The sequence below is a fragment of the Odocoileus virginianus genome, chromosome 34 (assembly GCF_023699985.2).
Source record: "Odocoileus virginianus isolate 20LAN1187 ecotype Illinois chromosome 34, Ovbor_1.2, whole genome shotgun sequence".
NCBI classification, from domain to species: Eukaryota; Metazoa; Chordata; class Mammalia; order Artiodactyla; family Cervidae; genus Odocoileus; species Odocoileus virginianus.
In genome coordinates, this window is record NC_069707.1 from 18,722,298 (window position 1) to 18,744,614 (window position 22,317).

The 22,317-nt window shown below is 37.6% G+C and overlaps 1 protein-coding gene and 1 long non-coding RNA gene across 6 annotated transcripts in view; one reads left to right on the forward strand and one right to left on the reverse strand.

The window, feature by feature from the left end:
- The window catches only part of LOC110138173 (uncharacterized), a 370,957-nt gene that overhangs the window by 272,555 nt on the left and 76,085 nt on the right, over positions 1 to 22,317 (forward strand). The gene's annotated exons all lie outside the window — the stretch shown is intronic.
- Positions 20,488 to 22,317, reverse strand: part of ADGB (androglobin) — a 172,820-nt gene continuing 170,990 nt past the window's right edge. For all 5 annotated transcript variants that reach the window (XM_070461650.1, XM_070461648.1, XM_070461646.1 and 2 more), the window contains one exon: positions 20,488 to 21,130. In XM_070461650.1, coding sequence (XP_070317751.1) covers positions 20,945 to 21,130 — 186 coding nt within the window. In that variant the 3' untranslated portion in view covers positions 20,488 to 20,944. The remainder of the gene's footprint in view (positions 21,131 to 22,317) is intronic.

The following is a 22,317-nucleotide window of genomic DNA, read 5'->3' on the forward strand; positions in this document are numbered from 1 at the left end:
ATGTTAATGAAATCACTTAATATTAATTCTATATTATCTTCATTCTTTTGTTCAACATTACTTTTGTGATATATTGATTTGGGTTTAATTATTTATTTGGAGGAAAATTCTATGTATCATCTGTTCATTTTGAAGTCATATTATATCATATTCTATTAGTTATGATACATTGAGCTTATGTTAGTAACAGTAGTAAAACACCCATGAAGTCTCAGTGGATTAACACAAAGTGTTTATTTCTTGCTCCTGCAAAATCATCTGCAGGTCAGATGAATCTCTGAAACTGTTGTCCTCTACACACAACTCAAAGACCCAAGCTGCGTGGATCTTTTGACCCTGATATTTCACTACGTGGCTTCTACACTTGCTACCAACAGGGAAGCAAGGAGGTGAAATCACAGAGTGCCTGCCTTCTATTCCAGCACGGAAGTGACATATCGACTCACATCCATCTGTCACAACTAGTCATAAAGCACTTCTCACCTGCCTGAAATCTGGAAAGTATCATCTTCTGGATGCCTAAGCAAGAAAGGAGAACCAGATAATGGTGGGCACTAATGAAGTCTACTACATATACCTTAATAAAATAAACTTTTAGATAGATCTAACATAAATTACATATTATAATTATGATAGAAGAATTTTGGCTACTGTTTGTAATAAACTAATGATGGATGAAACTTATTTAAACAAGATGGGAAATTCAGCTGCAATAAAGGAAAAAAGGGACAAATTTAACTACAAAATACGTTGAAATTATTGTGTGTTAAGGAACATAGTAAACAAATTAAAATCTAAACAAATTGAAATATAAGTAGCAAAAATGTTCCATTAAAATTGTTGTACATTAAGGACATTAAAGATGCTTATATATAATGATATGCAAAGTTTTCTATGATTGCTAAGTGAAAAAAAGCCAAATTACTGCATATTTTATGTTATTATCTCTTTTTGGCAGAAATGATTGGCAATGACACTATGAATAGCGATTATGTCTGGGCCCATACAGCATAGTAATTAGTAGTTCTAAGATCCTGAGACAATGCAAAGGATCACATACCATAACTTACTGTGGTAACTAACCACATCACATAACTTACTGTAAAACTTTGGGTAATATAATCTCCTCCTCTTTACTCTTACATTTTTAAAAAACTCAGTATCTAGGATGCTAATTATTCTACTTCACAAGGAGGCTGTTATAATTAAATAATAGACTAATTGTCAGACGGTAGATAAACTACACACTGCAGCTCTTATATATGTTATTATCTGTATTCAAATTTGTTTTAAAATAAGCATGTATTAGCTCTGTAAAAATTAGAAGAAATCTGTAAGGTGCACTGAACTTTTCGAATAGATTTTCTTATACTACATATGACTGCTCTTTCCTGAATAATTTGAATAAATGCATAAATTTGAATAAATCTAAATGTTTATAGGTGCCATCTCTTGATTCCTGCAGCTAGTACTGGCTCCATTTCCACCTTCCTGCTACTGACTGATTAAGATGCTTCTCTAGTTTTTGACTCCTAGATAAAGCAGGTTTTTTTCATTTTGAGTACCATGATCAAAAATTTTTATCATCTTTACCTATTTCTCCTATACATTTGGAGCACTGTAATTTTCAATAACAGATGAAATATATATTTTTTCACTTAAGCCATCATTCTATTTTCCTTACATTTGTCTTGTTGCTTTTTGTTTTCATTTTTTGAGGGGAGAAGAGACTTTAATGTAGAAACCCTGACTCCATGATTCCCACTTACCTGCCTTTTGGGGACACTAAAGATTGGGGCTGGGAGAAGTTAGGGAGCTCCTAGAAATGTGATCACAAACTTTGAAGATTAAGGAAAAGCAAAATCCTAGACTCAGACTATCTACCCAGAACCAATATTCTTTGGAAGAGTGTGGTCTATGTATGAAGTATTCAAAGCATGAACAAGCCTTCTTTCCCTTAAATTATAATCAAATGCTTTGTTGTTGGTGTTCAGTCACTCAGTTGACCCCATGGACTCTTCATGATCCCATGGACTACAGCTTGCCAGGCTTCCCTGTCCTTCACTGTCTTCTGAAGTTTGCTCAAACTCATGTCCATTGAGTTGGTGATGCCATCCAACCATCTGATCCACTGGCGTCCCTTTCTCCTCCTGCCTTCAATTTTTTCTAGCATCAGGTTCTTTTCTTTTGAGTTAGCTCTTCGCGTCAGGTGGCCAAAGTATTGGAGCTTCAGCTTTAGCATCAGTCCTTCCAGTGAATATTCAGAGTTGATTTCCTTTAGGATGGACTGGTTTGATCTCCCTGCTGTCCAAGGGGCACTCAAGAGTCTTCTTCAGCACCACAGTTCAAAAGCATCAACTCTTCGGCACTCAGACTTCTTTATGGCTTGTCCCTTAGCAATTGTGAGGAGGAGGACAGACACAAGGTTGAAAACTAGAAAGGTGAAGACTATGACAAATCTGAGGGAAGGCCATTGAATCAGTGTAGATTTATAAAGATGTAATTTTTTCCCCTCTGCTTCATTATGAGAACATTTACATAATGAACTTTAATTTTGTTGGGAATTGAAGCAAATCAGTTTGCAACATCAAACTTCCTTCCCCTTGCCTTCCTTAGTTTTAGGTCGTCTCATATTAGGAGTTATTCTGGGTGCTCTATTATTCAGCCTTGTATCTGAGGCTTGGGAATCATTTCACATTTCAGTAGATCTTTAAATGTGGCATCAAGTTATCTCATAATTGACTCGTCACCACGCGGTGCTTTAACACACAACATTTCAGCCAAATTAAAGTACAACAGATGGGAAAAGTCACTTGGAAAGGAACTCTAGTGAATCAATTTAACTTCCTCTTGCAAGCTAGGATTAATATACTGATTTCAGAAACCTAAGGATTCATTTCAGATACTTGGGGTTTGGAACATAGGTACGTAGGTTGAAAACCCAAGCAACATTAAGTGTTTATTTTGAGCCTGTAAGAAAATCTCCCCGTTTCAGCTGGTTCTTTATCATAGTCATCTTGTATCATCACCACCACCATAGGTATGGAGATCCTGTTTGAGCACCACACTGCTGCTCACTGCTTGAGAGATCAGCCAACACTACAGGCATCAGCTTGGTGCTTGTCAACCCTGTTCACAGACAGGAATAAAGTAAGAAAATCAGAGCTAGTCAGGACAACTCTAAACAAAGGCCCAAACACCAAGTTCTCAATGGCATAGTCTTCTGCTGTAATATAATGGCCCATTTAGGATATTTGCCCTGATACAATTCACCGATCTTATTCAGATTTCTGTAGTTTCACTTGTAGTCACTTCTCTCTGTATATTTATTTTTATGCAATTTTGTCACTTGTATAGATACGTGTGTCCATTACCATAGCCAAGATGCTGGGCACTTTCCACACAACAAGAGTACCCAGTGTAGCCCTAATTTTAAAATGAAACCAAGATCCTCTCCCCAAATCCTGGCAACCATGAATTTGTCCTCCACTTCTAAAATGATGTCATTTCTACAAAGGTATATAAAGGGAATCATATAGTATGTATCTGGGGGATTGGTTTTTTTCACTGATTGTCACTCCCTAGAAATTTATCTGTGTCATTGTATAGTGTTTTTTATTTTTTTAATTGCTGAGTTGTATAACCATGGTATATGACTAACACCATTTATTTGCTTAATAATTTACCTATTGAAGTACATTTGGACTGACTCTAAATTTTGGCTATTGTGAATAAAGCTACTATTAATACTCATGTAAAAGTTTTGGGTAAAATGTAAGTTTTCATTTCCTGAGATAAAATGCCTAAGAGTTCAACTGCTGGATTATAAGCATGGGAATTGAAGCACACCAATTTGCAACATCAAGTTTCCTTCCCTGCGGCCTTCCTTAGTTTTAGGTCTTTACAGATTAGGAGTTATTCTAGGTGCTTTCTGATTCAGCCTTGTAGCTGAGGTTTGAATGATTTCATTTTTTTGAGAAACTGCCGCATTGTTTGCCAAAGTGACTATACCATTTTATATTACTACCATATAAATATATGTATGATCTCGCTTTTTCTTATCCTCAGAGGCATTTGGTGTTGTCAATATTTTTAATTTTAAGCATTCTAATAAACTATACAGTGGTATCTTATTGTGGCTTTACTTTGTGTTTCCCTGATGGTTCATGATGATATTTGGCAGTGTGTTCGGGCCGGTTAATATTCTCTCTCTCTTTTGCTATCCCACAGTTTAAGTTGCTATCTCACGTTAGCTCCCCCCGATTGTCCTCAGGGAACTCAGGCCCGGTCCTTATCCTAAGCCATGCCGCCGCTCCTCTCCATTCTGCCCCCACTTGCTGGTGGCGGATGCAGGTGTCTAGGGTACTTTTCTGCTGGGAGTTGCTTTTAGGCACATAATCTGTGGGTTTTATTTATTCTTCCCCTCCCAGTCAGGTTGCCCTCCGAGATTCAAAAACTTCCCCCAGACCCGCCAGTGCGAGGGTTTCCCGGTGTTTGGAAACTTCCTCTATTAAGACTCCCTTCCCGGGACGGATCTCAGTCCCTAGCTCTTTTGTCTCTCTTTTTATATTTTATATTTTGCCCTACCTCCTTTCGAAGACAATGGGCTGCTTTTCTGGGTGCCTGGTGACCTCAGCTAGTGATCAGAAGTTGTTTTGTGAAGTTTGCTCAGCGTTCAATTGTTCTTTCAATGAATTTGTAGGGGAAAAAGTGGTCTCCCCTGTCCTAATCCTCCGCCATCTTGGCTCCTCCCTGCCGGTTGTGTTTATTTGGTATCTCTTTGTTCTCTTCAGTGATGTCTCACGTAATTTGACGAATTTCTAATTCCTGCTGAGTTTGGAGAGCTATTCATATAAATACTAGCTCTTTGTCAGGTATGAGGTTTGCAGATATTTTCTCCCAGTGTGTGGTTTGACTTTTTCTTCTCTTCATATGATGCTTTGCAGAGCAAATTTTTAATTTTGATGAGGCCCAATTTACCAATTTTTCCCTTTAATGGATTGTGATTTTGATGACAAATTAAAAATTCTTTGCCAAAGATCCCAAGGATTTTATATTATGCTTTTCTAAAAGTTTTGTGTTTCCAATTCAAATCTATGATCCATTTTGAGTTAAATTTTGTTTGAGGAAAGAGTTTTAGGTTGAGATTCTTTTATCTTTTTCTCTTCTTTACTTTTTTCTCCTCTTCCTCCTCCTTCTTATTGTCTATGGATATGCAGTTGCTCTGACAACATTTACTGTAAGGCTATCTTCCTTCCACTGCAAGAGTTTTGCATCTTGGTCAAAAATTAGTTAGGCATACTTGTGTGGGTCTGTTTCTGGATTCTTTATTCCGTTTCACTGATTTATTGCCTATCATGCTACATATATCATATTGTTTTGATTATAATAGGTAGATAGTTAGTCTTAATACTGGGTGAAGTAATCCCTCCTTTGTCAATATTATTTTAGATACCGTAGGGCTTGTGGCTTAGAGAATCTTTGGTCCCTGGGGACAATGATGCTTCTTTGACCAGGTACCAGCTGTAGCTGGGTTTCTCCTGCTGGATCACTTGACCTGCCTCAGTATTTCAGTGATAAGGGAGAGTTGCAGACCTGGCAAGGAAGCAGAATGCTTTCTCTAGCTGCTTATTTGTGGTGGGGCTACTGTTTGATCATCCTTGCCTGTGATGTCAGCTAACCTGATATTGTCAGAAAGATTCCCATTCTAACTGGGAGAATGTCAACCTATTTGATTGTCTTCTTTTGCTACTTTGGTGATGAGAAAACAACGAGTCTAGGAGGTCTTCCCTTGTTGTGTGTGTATTAGTTGCTCAGTCATGTCCAGTGTTTTGCGACCCCAAGGACTGTAGCCTGCCAGGTTCCTTGGTTCATGGAATTCTCCAGGCAAGAATATTGGAGTGGGTTGCCATTCCCTTCTCCAGGGAATCTTCCTGACCAAGGGATCTAACCTGGGTCTCCTGAATTGCAGGCAGATTCTTTACCATCTGAGCCACCAGGGAAGACTTCTTTGTTGTGTGGGGAGAAGAACTATGGCCTTGCTTCTGTGCTCTTCCTGCAGTCCTGGCATCCCAAACCAGCTCACCCTCTTACAGTACTCCAGAAGTCTCCTCTGGTTGTCTCTGCCATCATTTCCAGATTTTATAGGTCTGCTTAGTGAGGAAGATCAAGGATAAGACTGTAAGTCAGTGTCTATCAAATAGATATTTTAAAAAGCAAATAGATAAACAACTGCTTATTTAAATAAAAAAAGATACTGGTGTGTCAAGAGCAACACTTGAAGCTTTATGCAAAATTAAATAGACATTTCAGAGTCTGGAAAACATGTGCCCTATCCCCAGTCAACCAATGTTCTTGTGCTTTATTAAAATGCTCAAACTTTTATTCTTTTCTCTTTTTCCTTTGACAAAAATAGAGTCTGGGCTAAATTCCAATTTGAATAAGTATACTGATCTTCCAAATTCCCCTGGCAGTGTAAATCACATGCAGTTTTCTTCATGTTCTGTCTTTAACTAGTGAAACAAGACGGCTGTGCACACTGAGATAGATGCCGAGTTCTACTGAGAGCTGCCTGGAGATGAAACACCTTTTAATTAATTATCCCAGCAGATTTGCAATAACACCAAAGCCCACCAAACTGCATATTTGAATCAACACTCTTTCTCTCAAATAAAACCCTCTTATTTTTCTTGCCATTGTTTTTGAACCTGATTAATGCTTTTATGAAAATAAAGAGATCTGTTTGCTGAAAAAAAATCATGTTGACATTTTCAAGTGCAACATTTGAATGAGTGTATTAGCTCCTGCCAATGAATCTGTACATAATACAGTTATTTTCTCTCTCACATGATAATTCTAGTGCAGGAAGAATCTCCACTGCTACTTCTTAATTGAACATCTTCCAGTTAAATCTCTTTGCTCTTACTTCCTTCTTTAATAACAGCTCTGACATCATACAGCATTTTGTATTAGGTGCCATTTTTTTTTTTGAAAGACAGGATCTTAAAAACTTAGGGTTGGAAAAGATTAAAAATTCACAAGATGTCCAACTCAAATCTTTATAAAGAAGATACATTTAAGCTAAACAATTTACACTATATTTAAGAATCTCCAGAGAAGGAAGTTTTCATGACATAGTGCAGATACATTCTAATATTGAATAACATTGCTTCCAAATGAATATCTCCAAGTTGACTAGATATAAAGCCATTCTTTAAAGAAAAAATAATTTGCACTAAAAGAAAATATTTAATTATTTTACTATCCCTTATGCTAATTGAAAACTGCAAATAAATTTCTAGAACAGTAGTTGTTAGAATTTTACGGGATATAGGCTTCTTTAATAATATGATGAAAGTTGTAGATTCCATCTAAGGAAAATACATATAATTGCAAGAGGCTCGGAAGTCACCTAAAGCCTATTCAAAGTCCCCAGGCTAAAGAACCCTTACTCTGGAATGTAAGTCATTGTTTTTTAAAAACTTCTAAACTGTATCTTCTAAATTTCAGAATCCAACTAATTCAGAGAGTAGAACCCCAAATGAGTTTTAAGTGTATGAGTTATGGTCCTTCGGTTAACTTAAGAAGAAAATCATTGGAGAGATATTTGAAAAGCTCATAGATCTGAAGAAAAACCCAGACCAGGCAAGATACCAAGTGAGGTAGCAGACACCAATATAATGGACAGTTCTTCGAGATGCTCATGACTCAGCTATAGCTCTTTTTTTGATGCTAACACACATATGCACACACACACATGTACAAACACCAATAGAGGAGATTTGGGGCAGGCAGGGACAAGAAATTAAATGTACATTGTAGTATCCACAGGCTCCTAGGAAGATAAGAATGGAAACTATTGCTATCTCTTATTTAACTGCCTTTTCTATTTTTATTATGTCCACAATTATTCTATTCTCATTCACTTATACCTACTTAAAAAATATCTATAGGAATTTTGAGGAACCAGGATACAAACACTGGTCAGTTTTCGAGAAGGACATACTTTCAAACGGCTACTTCAGATATAGCCAAAGAGTATAGTCAACAAGAAAAAATTCAGGGACCTTGGAGCTCAAATGAACAGCTGGGTCTTCCTAAAGTGCAAAATCAGACTTGATCAAGAATCTTCTGCACTGTTTGGTGGAGGCTTCGCAAGTCTACCTGGAGGAATTTCAGAACTGCTGTGATACAGTGGTGGGTGTGTCTCCCATTCTCCCCCTTTCATTCACCGTTTATTCTGTGATTCACACTTGTGTACACTTGTACACTGGAGTTGTCAACTACAAATTGGCACTTGCCAAGATCTCTGCCAGGTGGCACTAGTGGTAAAGAACCCACCTGCCAAAGTAGAGACATGAGATGCTGGTTCGATCTCTATGTTGGAAGATCCCCTGGAAGAGGACATGGTAACCCACTCCAGTATTCTTGCCTAGAGAATCCTGTGGACAGAGGAGCCTGGCAGGCTACAGTCCATAGGGTCTCACAGAGTTGGAGGTGACTGAAGTGACTTAGCACAACCAAGAGCTCTGTTTCTTTGGAGCAGTCTCTCAGAGCTATCTGAGGTGCTGTGTCCTGGGCTACAGTCCTCATTTTTCCCCAAATAAAACTTAATTCACAGCTCTCAAGTTGTGCATCTTAGTTAGCTGACAGAATTGTGTGAGGGAAAGGGCCAAAAATCAAATAAAGGGATGCTCTTCTAGCCAAAGGTATATGCTGTCATCAGATTGGAATGTTCTCATTTCAGTTGCATGGATCTGAGCTCTCTGGTTGCTTTAATGGTATATAATTTAAGATCCTATCTGGAGAATGAAGTTGTCTCAACTAGACTATGATACATGTCTCCTGTGAATGTTGCAAAATACCATTGTTGACAACCTGCCATCTGGTGTTATCACAGTCTTTTAGTGGTGTAAATCCTTTTTTTAAAGCTCTGTAGATTGTATTTTTCAATATTTTCACTTGAAGGCCAATACATTTTTAAAAATGATCATAAGCATTTATATAAGCCTATTTTCACATCAACTTAATAACCCAGATAATGCAAATCTATTCAATATAATCTACTGAGAGCCTACTCTGTGCAGTTCTGTGCTATAAACTGTGGATAATTAAGATGCATAAGATATGACAATTTAATGAGGCCCTGACACTCAAGGAGACTATAAACCAATACATAACAGAGAAAAAGTCTTCATACAATGCATTATAAATTATTCTAATGTGACAAACTAGTAAAATAGTAATGAGACAGCTGAAGAGACAAAGTTCATCAGCCAGATTGGAAGTATCCAGGGTACTGAAGGGCCAGGGTTATTGAAATGCGTGGATGATAGATGAGCTTTTCATGAGGAATTTTCACTTCCCTTCAGGAAATTTTAAAATCATTTCTGTAAACCACACATGAAACTCTTTGGTTTTCTTCTACTTTCTTATTCTTTGCCTTTATGAAACCAGAGATGACTAAAGTGTTGATACATGGAAAAGGAAGGGTAAATAGAAGTTTGAATTGGAAAGTGTCTTTAGATTTCAAGTTGACTATTCTAAAAACTATTTTCATAGAGTGTTACTTTAAAAATTTGACAACTTCAAATGATTTGCTGTGGAAATGAAGGTCCTTATACAAACTTAAGCACCATTTGCCAAAGGTTGTTTTCCACACATCCTAATGAATATGAAGACTTTGGATGCATGCTACTTCAGAAGCAACTGAGTTAAAAGCTAGCTGAGTTCATGGAGAAATACATGAAAACTTCAAAGGTCTTGAAAGAAAAATATATAATCATGATTTTGTATTAATCAATGGAATAGTCTTTGATGAAGTTGTATTTAATATAATTTTGGCCATTTGCACAAGTTTGAGCTAATCTTGGTGAAAACAGCATGTAAAATATTTTTCAAATCCATAAAATGGTATAAATAAGTTAAATAACTTAGCCCAATTTCACCCAAGAACTACAATCATGGTATATATTAGTTAACCTTTTAAAGATTAACTGATAAGTCTTTAGTGAGTGAAAGTTGCTCAGTCATATTGGACTCTTTGTGACCCCATGGATTGTATGGCCCATGGAATTCTCCAGGTCAGAACACTGGAATGGGTAGCCTTTGCCTTCTCCAGGGGAATCTTCTGAACCCGGGGAGTGAACCTAGGTCTCCCATATTGCAGGCCGATTCTTTACCAGCTGAGCAGAAGGGAAGCCCAAGAATACTGGAGGGGGTAGCCTATCCCTTCTCCAGCGGATTTTCCTGACCCAGGCATCAAACTGTGGTCTCCTGTGTTGCAGGTAGATTCTTTACCAACTGAGCTATCAGGGAAGGTCATAAATATTTATTTGTTTGTCTGTGGCAGGTCTTAGCCGCAGCATGCAGGATCTTTAATAGCAGTATCCAGGATCTAGTTCCCTGACCAGGGATGGAACCCGGTCCCCCTGCACTGGGAGTTCAGAATCTTAGCCACTGGACCACCAGGGAAGTCTTTACTAGGTAACATATTAATTTGAGGGCTTCCCTGGTAGCTCAGCTGGTAAAGAATCCACCTGCAATGTGGGAGAACTGGGTTTGATCCCTGGGCTGGGAAGATCCCCTTTCCTGTGGCTCAGGCAGTAAAGAATCTGCCAGCAGTGTGAGAGACTTGGGTTCAATCCCTGTGTCTGGAAGATACCGTTACTTTGATATAGTTTAGTTATATAGTTTTATATAGTTTCCACTAAAACAAACATCATTTTTTATGAGTTCTTTTATGTCAGTCTAAATATATCAACCACCTACAGTGAATGAAAGAGACAACCATATGCTATCTGAATTGGTGATTCTGAATTAACAGTTTGATAAACATTGAAAATAAAGATGGTCATTATATTATATGCCAGATAGGAAAGTGATTTACAGGTTAGTGAATTTTTATAATTTACCAAGTATATTAAAAGTGTTGAGCTTATTTGAATAAAGTTAGAATTGTTTAAAATTACACATTGAATATATGTATCTATGTATATTATATATATACACACACCATATATATATATATGGTAGAGTGATTATACAGGTTCATTTCAAAACAAATCATACCATTCATGTGGTGATGCTGCCATCTGTGCTCATACCAAAAACAAGGATGTTAGCCTTAAGTTCCAGGCACTTGCAAAACCTTCAATATGTAATGAAGCTCTTACAAGAAAACACACCTGTGGTTAGAAACTAGTTTATCTAAATTAAGATGAATAAAATCCGTTTTATAATTGAGTAGATAAAAAATACAGTGAATGGAGGCTCAGTCGGTAAAGGATTCGTCTGTAATCCAGGAGACCTGGATCCGATCCCTGGGTCGGGAAGATCCCCTGGAGGAGGGAATGGCCACCCACTCCAGGACTCTTGCCTGGAGAATCCCACGGACAGAGGAGCCTGGTGGGCTACAGGTCACGGGGTAGCAAGAGTCAGACATGATGTAGTTACTAAACCACACAACCACCACAGACGAAAAATATTATAATGATCTTTTTGAAATAAAGTTCTTTTATAATGTTAATTTCAGAAATGTTCTGTAAAGGTCTCTGAAGGTTTTCATTAGGCTGGTATAAATAATCCCACCCAGCATGTGGTCCAAGCTAGGGGTTAAGGGTGGTATCACAGTGTTTCTCCTTTGAGGTAAAGTTCATTACTGCCTGGCTCTTCCTGCCACATCTCCCCCTGTTTTCCCTTTTTCAAGAGTCAGTGAATGCAAGGATTTCTTTTGAATGAAAAGACACAAGGTAAGTATCAGTTATCATATCAGAATATATGCACATTTCACATGCAGAATATATCTTATATGTGCAAATAGTTTATATTAACAGGGAGCTTGAGACTAGAAATCAATGTTTTATTGTTTTGGAAACTTGATTTCTAGAAGCCAGTTAAAAGTTTTTTGAAGTTATCAATTTTCTGATCCACTTAAATGAAGGCTATCTTTTGTTACATTTCAAAAAACACTTTAGTGGACACTTTGATTTTGCAAATGGAAAAATCACAATTCTGTTTTTCAGTGGAGGTGTTGGAGGCACTGAGAAGTTAAATTGCTTTTGTAATGATGTTTCATTATCACCTGAATTGCACCCTGGGGATTATAACCATTGACTCAGAGTTTAACCTTGGGGGTAATAACCATAGACTCAGAGGCAGGCCTATGACTGCTGAAGAGGAAAATGGAAGCTGTCTTGTCTGCTTTTACAAGAGACCCTGAGAAAGGAGGAGTATGTTGACCTTGAAGTACTTGGTGGGGGATGGGTAGGTTGTAAAGAGGTAGATAGTAGGAAACTAACGGGGAAGAAATTAAATGGTAAGCCATATGTGTTATCAAAGACAGCAGCCCAGGGACTGTAGGAGCTATGGTGTGCCTTATATTAATAGCTCTACCCTGGTTAACTCAATCAACACTTTGGAGAATATTTGTATGCCCCCGATGGCTCAGCAATGCAGGTGACACAGGAGACCTGGGTTCGATCCCTGGGTTGGGAAGATCCCCTGGAGAAGGGAAAGGCTGTCCACTCCAGTACTCTGGCCTGGAGAATTCCACAGACAGAAGAGCCTGGTGGGCTACAGTCCATGGGGAAAGAGTCAAACATGACTGAGCAAATGGCACATGTATTCTTAGAGAGTTATTTGTTAACTATGATCCACAGACATTACTGTCTTCAGCTTTCCAGCAATCTTCACTTTTCTTCTACATGAGGGTGATCTCAGTGTGGAAAACACCACCTCTAGAGAATATTTAGGAAATATGAGAGGGTGGAGGGCATTTCAGATTGTCCCAATAATAGGAGAAAACTACTGTTATTTAGTGATTGAAAGCCAAGGATGTTAGACATCTTTCAATTTTTTAGAGAGTTACATGGAACAAAGAATTACCTTTCCTCCTATAAATGATTTGAATGGTCCAACATCCATGTAGTTTAAAAGCAAACTGGTAAACCAAGAACCTAACCTAGTAAGATATGAAAAACCTAGGTATATTTTGTGCAGGTTTAAAGTTCACTCTTCAGTGAACTTTAGTGAATTTCATGAATACAATCGTACACAATGAGCGTAGACTAAACACTGCTATCTTTGGAAAGGGTTGTTCACTGTTAAGGAAACTGTCACTAATGGCAACCTCATTTCAAGTATTTTAGTCACAGTTACAAACCACCTGTGCATCAGTCTGCAGTTGTAACAGCTACATTTTCAGTGACTTCAAGTATAGGTATGAACATCGGTAACTAGTGTTCCGTGTACCATATATTTCTAGTGTAGTCTTTCCAAGCATTTATACATTGATATTCATATCTTATTGTAAAATATTTTGGTATTTTAAAGATTGGGCTGTGTAATTATTTTTATCTATTAAAAATACTTTGTTAAAACTACCATCTTGCCATTTATTCTCTATTCTTACCAGTTTTTCTTTGATATATTCTCCCTTTTTCTTAATCTATTTTTGGATTAATTGAATTATTTTTATTATTTCATTTCAATAGTAACTTATTATCTTTGTTTTATTTTTTGTTTAAAGATTTAAAGTTGACAATATACCATGTGGACTTGTTGGAATCTTCATTCAAATAGTATTCTAACAGTTTGAGTATTATTTAAGAACATTACATTAGTGCATTTTATCTCCCTCTCATTTATGATGATTATGTATATGTACACATATAGTGAAATGAAATGATAACCACAATCAAGTTAATTAATGTATCCATCACCTCACACAGTTACTTTTTTTTTTTTTTTGGGTGTTTAGTGAAAACACTTAAGATTTACTCTCTTATCTCTTAGTAAAGTTCAAGTAGGCAGTCCAATGTTATTAACGATAGTCACCATCTATACATTAGATTCCCCAGAACATATTCATCTTATAATTAAAATTTATATCCTTTTGATCAACATCTCCCCCCACCCTTATTTTTTTGACTTCCAACACCTGGTCACCACAGTTTTTCTTTCTGATTCTATGAGTTTGACCATTTTATATTACATGTGTAAGTAAGATCTTGCAGTATTTATTTGTCTTGCTGTGTCTAGCTTGTTTCAATTAGCGTAATGTCCTCTAGGTTCATGTTTTCCCAAATGGTAGAATTTCCTTTTATTTAATGGCTGAAATATTCCTATTACATATATTTTCTTTATCCATATGTCCTTTTATCTATCCATATGTCCTTTATCTATCCATCTGTTTATGAACACTTCGGTTGTTTCCTTATTTTGGATATTATGAACAATAATCTCAATGAACAAGCGAGATGCTGATATCTCTGAGATTGTGATTTGTGTGTGTCTGGGGGGGATATATACCCAAAAGGTGGATTATTGGATACCATGGTAGTTCAATTTTTAACTTTTTTGCAGAACCTCCAGAATGTTTTCCATAGTGGTTGTACCAATTTACATTGCAATCAACAATGCACAGTGGTGGGGAGTCCAGAGTACTATAGCAGCAAAATAAAATATCTAAACATGAGAGTTCTACCTTGAAAACCAAGGTTTATAGAGAATTAGGCAACAGAGGTGTAGTGGCAAAAACCAAACCAAGCCAAAACAAAAAAGTTTCATGAACCAAGGTTTTCTTTTAGATAGAGAAATATGGCTGGATGAAAGGCCATATTTGATTATTACAATAGGGGAGGGTTTCCTCCATCCATTAAGTTGGGTAAGTTATTCTTTACTATTCATCATACATGGGCAACTTTTACTAGAATTTCATAAAAACAAATCTTTTTAAAATAGTGGGTAAAATCTATCTAATGCCATAAAAGTTATTAAAGGTAGTGAGATGAAAGTGAACCAAATGATGTTTAGATAGCAAATAAGAACATACCAGACAAGTGTTCATTAATCAGAAGAAAATTGTTGCATAGTAAAAAGTTTTTAAGTTTTGAGCTTTGGATAAATCAGAAATAGAAAAAAATAGAAAATCTCAAAAAGTAATAGGTTTGAAAGTATATCAAGAAAAGTAAAGAACAAGGAAGAACAAAGGCAAAGAAAATTTAAAAATCAAACAAATGACAGCAATAAAAAATATCTGACAGAAGTTATTGATGATTAAAGCTATATATTTAATTTATAAGGTTTATAAGGACCACATATGCTTGCAGGTACATTTCATCTAACTTGAAGACAATTTACTACAATTGAGCCTTGAACAATGTGGGGGTGAGGGCACCAATCTCTACCCATTAAGTGGAAGTAGATTATCACAAAGGTCTTCATCCTCATCATCTTCACACTGAGTAGCCTGAGGAGAAGGAAGAGGAAAGATTGGTCTTCTTGTGTCAAAAGTGGCAGAGGTGGAGAAGGTGGAAAAGAAGGAGGAAGAGGGGGAGGGGAGGCAGGCACACTTGGTGTAGCGTTACAGAAATACATCATAATTTGTCTGACATTTTTGCTTTTTCATTCCTCTAAAAGCTTCCTTATGGTTCCAATCCTTCTTCTAGTGTTCCCTCTAGTTTCAGTTGGCTGTATAATAGAAAGGTCCACGTTGTAAAATGTCAGAAGCCATCTTGAATAATTGGAGACCTTCTACCAGATTGTCTCAGTTCAGTTCAGTTCAGGCACTCAGTCATGTCCGACACTTTGCGACCACATGCACTGCAGCATGCCAGGCCTCCCTGTCCAACTCCAACTCCCAGAGTTTACTCCAACTCATGTCCATCAAGTCGGTGATGCCATCCAACCATCTCATCCTCTGTCATCCCCTTCCTTCTCCTGCCTTCACTCTTTCCCAATGAGTCAGTTCTTTGCATTAGGTCACCAAAGTATTAGAGTTTCAGCTTCAGCATCAGTCCTTCCAATGAATATCCAGTACTGATTTCCTTGAGGACTGACTGGTTGGACCTCCTTGCAGTCCAAGGGACTTTCAAGAGTCTTCTCTAACACCACAGTTCAAAAGCATCAATTCTTTGGCGCTCAGCCTTCTTGACGGTCCAACTCTCACATCCATACATGGCTGCTGGACCTTTGACTAGACGGACCTTTGTTGGTGAAATAGTGTCTCTGCTTTTTAATATGCTGTCTAGGTTAGTCATAGCTTTTCTTCCAAGGAGCAAGCATCTTTTAATTTCAGCTTGTCTAATGTCCATCTATTTTCCAGCACTGCTTCTGTGTCTTCTTCCTCATCATCTGGAACAGGTTTGGAAGCTCTCATCTCCATCAAGTTATCTTCTCTCAATTCCTCTGGTGTGTTGTCTATTAGCTCCAGAGTTTCTCCAAGATTCTTATCTTGACACCCTTAACTCTTCTCCACCACTTTTCTTTTCTTTTTTTTGCCATATCCACAATTTCAAGATTTTCTTGACTGGCTCCATAGTAAATCCTGTGGAGTCAGGCACACCTTCTGGATCTGGACATAGTTTTCTCCGGTAGAAATTTGTTGCATTGGGTTTGGATGGCTTTCACAGCCTTTCTCTACAACAATGATGGCATATTCAATGGTGCAATTTTTCCAAACTTCCGTAATGTTCTCTTAATTGATACTCTTTTCCATAGCATTAATAATCCTTTCCCTATTGTCCTGTGCGTAATAAATCTTAAAGTTCCTTATTGTTACCAAGTCCAAGTTAGTGCTACTCACTTCATGATAGACCAGTAAGTTGAGAGACAAGGTGCTGGGGCGAGACATAGTGACTTTATTTGAAAAGTCAGCAATCTGAGAGGATGGCGAAATACTGTCTTAAAGAGCCACATTAACTTGGAGTAGATTCAGGTTTCTTTTATGCTAAGGGAAAAGGGGAAGTGGGAGGGTTCAAGATTAAAGGGTAAAGGCAGACTGCAGGGGTTTTGGAGCCACTTGTCCTCCAAGGGAAGCATAACATTTCTTTGTTCCACTTGCTCATATAGGCTAAATTACAAGGCTCCTGCAAAATGAGTTGTTAGCAGTTATTTTTACTTTACCATTCTTATCTCTAGTTACTTGTAAGGTTTCTAGGCTAAAAGTGAGCTTATCTACAACATGTAACTAACAAGGACAAAGGGATTAGGGACTTCTCAGAATTTAATGAGCTATTTGGGCACAAGCAACATTTCTCTGGGGTTTCCCAGGTGGTGTTAGTGGTAAAGAATCCACCCGCCAATGCAGGAGATGTAAGAAACTTGGGTTTGATCCCTGACTCATGAAGATTAGCCTGGAGGATCCTATGGACAGAGGAGCCTGGTAGGCCTCAAAGGAGTCCATAGGGTTGCAAAGAATTGGGCATGACTGAAGTGACTTAGCATGCATGCACAGTTCTCTAATGTTTGACATGCAGGGCTAAAGTAATAGAATATATAGGGCTCATGAATGAGGGATGGAGTTTCAACATGGTGTTAGCACTGCTCTTCTTGTTACATTATGACCCTCTGATCTAGAGGCCGCAGTACAGCTGTTGTATCTAGGGGCAAGTAGACCATTTGTACCTCTTTGATGCTGAGCTCAAGGGATTTTAGGTGGCCAGGGTCATTGTCCAATATCAAAAGAACTTTAAAATTCAGCCACTAACTGGCAAGGTACTTCCTGACTGACCAATCCAGAAAAGGGGTTCCATTGTCCAGACCTTCCTGTGGTACAATCAAGACTGGCAACTGGTTCTGATCTTTTCAAGACTCAGAGGTTAGCAGCTTTATTATTAAGGGCTGTCCTGATCATAAACTTGACTGTATTTGCACAGAATGATAGTGTTAGCCTATTCCTTCCTACTTTAAAGCCTAGCACTTGCTTCTCTTCCTTACTAGTAAATGTCCTTTGTGGCTTTTTTTTCCCCCAGAATAGGCACTTTTGTCTGCATTAAAAACCTGGACAAGCAGGACACCCTTTCAGAAAGATTATTCCTGTTCAAAAAGATGCCCTTTCTCCTCATTTTCTTAATGGCTTTTGGGAAATTGTTGCCTCTCGGTCAGCAGAAGCTGCTTCTCCTGTTATCTTGACATTTGTTAGGCCAAATCTCTTTCTAAAAATTATCAAACCATCTTTTGCTGGCATTAAAATTCTCTAGATTTAGATCCTTCACCTTCCTTTTGCTTTAAGTTGTCACTTAATGATTTTGCTCTTTCTTGAATCATATTAAAGTGTGTAGATATGGCTTAGAGCAATCCTGTGCCCACAGAAAATCTACACTTTCAATACAAGATAAAAAGGCATTTCTCAAAAAGTGAAAAGTTTTCCCACCTTCTGGCATAGTTCCAGTAATGGCCTCATGATTCCCTTTTCTTTTTCTACTGTAGTCCTTGTGCTAGATTTATTTATCTTGAAACATTGGGCAATCGCAGCAGCAGACCCCAATCTACAGCACCTATCAAGCAATTCAACTTTTTCTTGTAATGTCATTACTTTTCTGTTTCTTGGGAACATTTTCAGCATCACCCATGATACTTCCTATGGGTCCCCTGGTGTTACTCAAGGTTTACAGTATTGCACTGGAGACAGTGCAAAATAGTTGAGTACCACAGGAGATCATTTTTTTTTTTTACTGCCATATGCATTTTACTAGAGAGGTGATTGTTCACAGGGAGATGATTGGCATCACATGGCATTTTAAGCAGGTATTTATAACACTTATGTGTGCCAAGTTGTTTCAGTCGTGTCCGACTTGGTGTGACCCTGTGGACTGTAGCCTGTCAGGCTCCTGTATTCATGGGATTCTCCAGGCAAGAATACTGGAGTGGCTTCAAAATTATTACAGTAAATACTGCAGATAATTTTACCGAGTTATGATTTAACGCTACCTCTTTATGTTTGTTTACATTTCTCTTGATTGCCAATGGTACCACATATGACCTTCTTGTGTTTGATTTGATACATTTTGGCTTTTTATAATGGATTTGTGACATTTTCATGGTAGTAAATGATAAAACAGACTAGGATCTACATGTATTTTATGCATTCATGACATATCTGACTTTTAATTTTTTTTTGTTATTTCTGGGCTACACAATTCATCTATGAACTTTTAAACCGTTGCTAATCTCCAAAATTTTCCCAAAATGATATTTTTTGGAATTTTTTTCCAAAATTAAAAAATGATATTTGTGTGTAAGTAGACCCGTACATTTCAAAACTTGTACAGGGCAACTTGAATATCTTGATCCATACACATACATACACATTTTCCCATAGATAGCTTGTATACCAAAAATCTAAAAACAAAGCAATTAACTGGTTAAATTATGGTATATTTATACCGTGGACTGTGCTGTGTTGTGCCTAGTCACTCAGTCGTGTCCGACTCTTTGTGACCCAGTAGACTATAGCCCACCAGGCTCCTCTGTTCATGGTGATTTTCCAGGCAAGAATACTGGAGTGGGTCACCATGTCCTTCTCCAAGCGATCTTCCTAACCCAGGGATTGAACCCAGACCTCCTGCATTGCAGGTGGATTCTTTATGGTCTGAGTCACCAGGGAAGGCCATACTATGGGATATTGCACAGCAATTAAAAAATTATACATTACTTCTGACTAGATTTTTTATTATATAGTGAGAAAAATCAAGATTTTTTTAATGTATAGTAAAATGTCTATTTGTAAAACAAGCCATGATATAACATAAAATATTGATGTATAAATTATAGGAGATGAGTAAAAAATATGGTAATATCCACACCAGATTGTTCCCATAGATTATTTGGGAGGGAAGATTGGTAGATCATAGGGCTGTAAAGGGAAGTATAGGCAAAGAATAATAGAGAAAAATGCATGTATTTGCATATTTAATTAAGTAAATTTACAAAACATATGTATAAAGAATTACTTGTATACAGAATTACATGTATTTTGTATACATACACATATATGTATAATTACATTTTTAATAATACTTAAATGAAAAAAATAAAACCATCTATTGAGGTGGAAGGGCTTCCTTGCTGGCTCAGAGGTAAAGAAACTGCCTGTAACACAGGAGACCCAGGTTCAATCTCTGGCTCGTGAAGATCCCCTGGAGAAGGAAATGCAACCCACTCCAGTATTCTTGCCTGGGAAATCCCATGGACAGAGGAGCCTGGCGAACTACTGTCCATGGGATTGCAAAGAATCGGACACGACTGAGCAATTGAGCAGACAGGCATTGAAGTGGAACAATTTTGACTAGTTCAAAAATACTGTGGGAGGTTTTTTTCTTTTTTTTTTTTATCACAGAAAGTCATGAATTGGAAATGTGTATTTGGGAAAGTCAGTTTCTACTATGTGCCTCAGTTAAGGCATTCACTATTTTTTGGAAACTAGCATACAGGAACATGTTCTGAGTTACAAAATCTGCAATGCTGGTACACAGAACAATAGATATATGTGATCACATTCTCTATGCCGGGGTTCCTCTGACTCATTGTTAAGGGTCCAAACTCTTAAACTTTGAGTGTGTGCTTAATCCACAAATATTCTTGTCCAATGAAGGAGGTTTGTTGACGTTCTGCTTTGAAAGAATTTTAAAAAGGTACAAGTCCGAAGCAAATAGTTTTATTGAAACAGTTTCTTTTAAAGTTTCATTTGTTTGGTGAGTTTCTTTCTTTCGAGTGTGCTTTTTCATGCTTGCATCTAGACTCATATAGTTTCATCTCTATCCTACTCAATGATTTCAAAGCATATTAAAAAAAAAATTCTATTTGAAAGTCTTTAAAGTTACAGAAAAACAACAGCTATTTTTTCTCATTGTTGCATTTTTCAAAGGCATTAAGAGCCTATTCTAGTACTAACTCAAAATGTAGCAATTCAGAGTGAGACACATACACCTTTTTACATTCCAAAATATTTTGAGACTATTTTTTATTGAAATTAGAAAATTTAAAACTCAAATAATAGCTTTCTGGGAAAAACCAATAAAGTAACATCAAAACATGGAAACTAACTTCTAAGGTCTATTATTCAATTGACCTAACCTCTTATTTTTATCAACAGGCAAACTTAGAGATAATGAAAAACAGGTTTTTCTTCTCCGGAAGAAAGGTGCTGTTGGGCACGCCCTGGTCACTTTTTCTTCTCTTTCTTTTTTTTGTGTGTGTCGGGAGCTGGGATCTTCTTTTCTGGCTCCACTCGACTTGCGGCTTCCTCCGCAGCTTGAGCCTCCAGCTTCAGGCGCTCAGCTTCCAGTAATTTGTTCCTATATTCTTCCCGGATGTTAAAGATCTTCTGCCGGGCTTCCTCTAAGGAGTCCTGTTCCAAAATGAAACAAAATGAAGCGACAAAAACAACGGCAAAAAACAAAAGCAACACCCAAGTAAATAAGATCCACGGTAGAGACTTATTAAGGTTCCAGAAAAAAAACTACACTCCATTTCCTCATGCCAATAGCGTCATGTAGGAAATTACTGAAGGAAGATGAAAGTTAGGGTATGATCTCAAATGTTTATTAAAGAATAAAACATGAGATAACAAAGGGTACATGAGGTTTTACAGAATGGTAAATAAAAGCACAAGTGGGAGAAAAATAAAGAGAAAGGTGAAGAAAGAAAGAGGCGGATTTTGACCAAGCAACTACCTGCTTTAAATAAGTTCAGATATACTCTGTATAAAATATGCAGCCCAGCGTGTCTCTCCCAGCGACTGTACTCAGCAGATGACGAGCTCCCCACACATACTCTAGCCACAGAATGTCTGAGTTGTACTTGGGGAACTTCCTAATAATACCATTTCTTTTCTTCCTCTCTCTTCACCTTCACTTCTTAAGGTGGATGGTGCCACCAGTTTCTGAGCTTTTGAGGGATTCTGTGCAGCAGATTGGGTTGACTCTTTCTTTGCTGTTGTTGGTTTTTTCTTTTAATTTATTTTTTAATTGGAATAAAATCGCTTAATAATGTTGTGTTGGTTTTTGCCTTACCACACAAATCAGCCACAATAACACAAATACCTCCTCCCTTCTGAGCCGCCCTCCCCTCCCCTCATCCCGCTCCCCTAGGTCATCGCAAACCGCCAGGTGGGCTCCCTGTTACGCGGCAACTTCTCACCAGCTCTCTATTTTACACAAGTCAGTGGATATATGTTGACGTTACTTTCTCCATCCCTCCCACTCTGTCCTTCCCCCAACGTGTCCACAAGTCCATTCTCTGTATCTGCGTCTGCATTCCTTCCTGCAAATATGTTCATCAATACCATTTTTCTAGATTCCAGATATATATGTGTTACTATATGATACTCATTTCTCTCTTTCTGACTTACTTCACTCTATGTATGACAGGCTCTAGGTTCAGTCTTAAGAGTTTTTGTACTGCTGGCTTAGGATTTGGCTGCCTCAAATCTGTTAATGCCACCTTCCTCCAGCTACTTTCCAAATTCACAGATGTTTCGCTGTTGTTTTCTCTCCCGTTCTTCCCATTTTGTGGGTCAGTTTCTAGTACTGTATT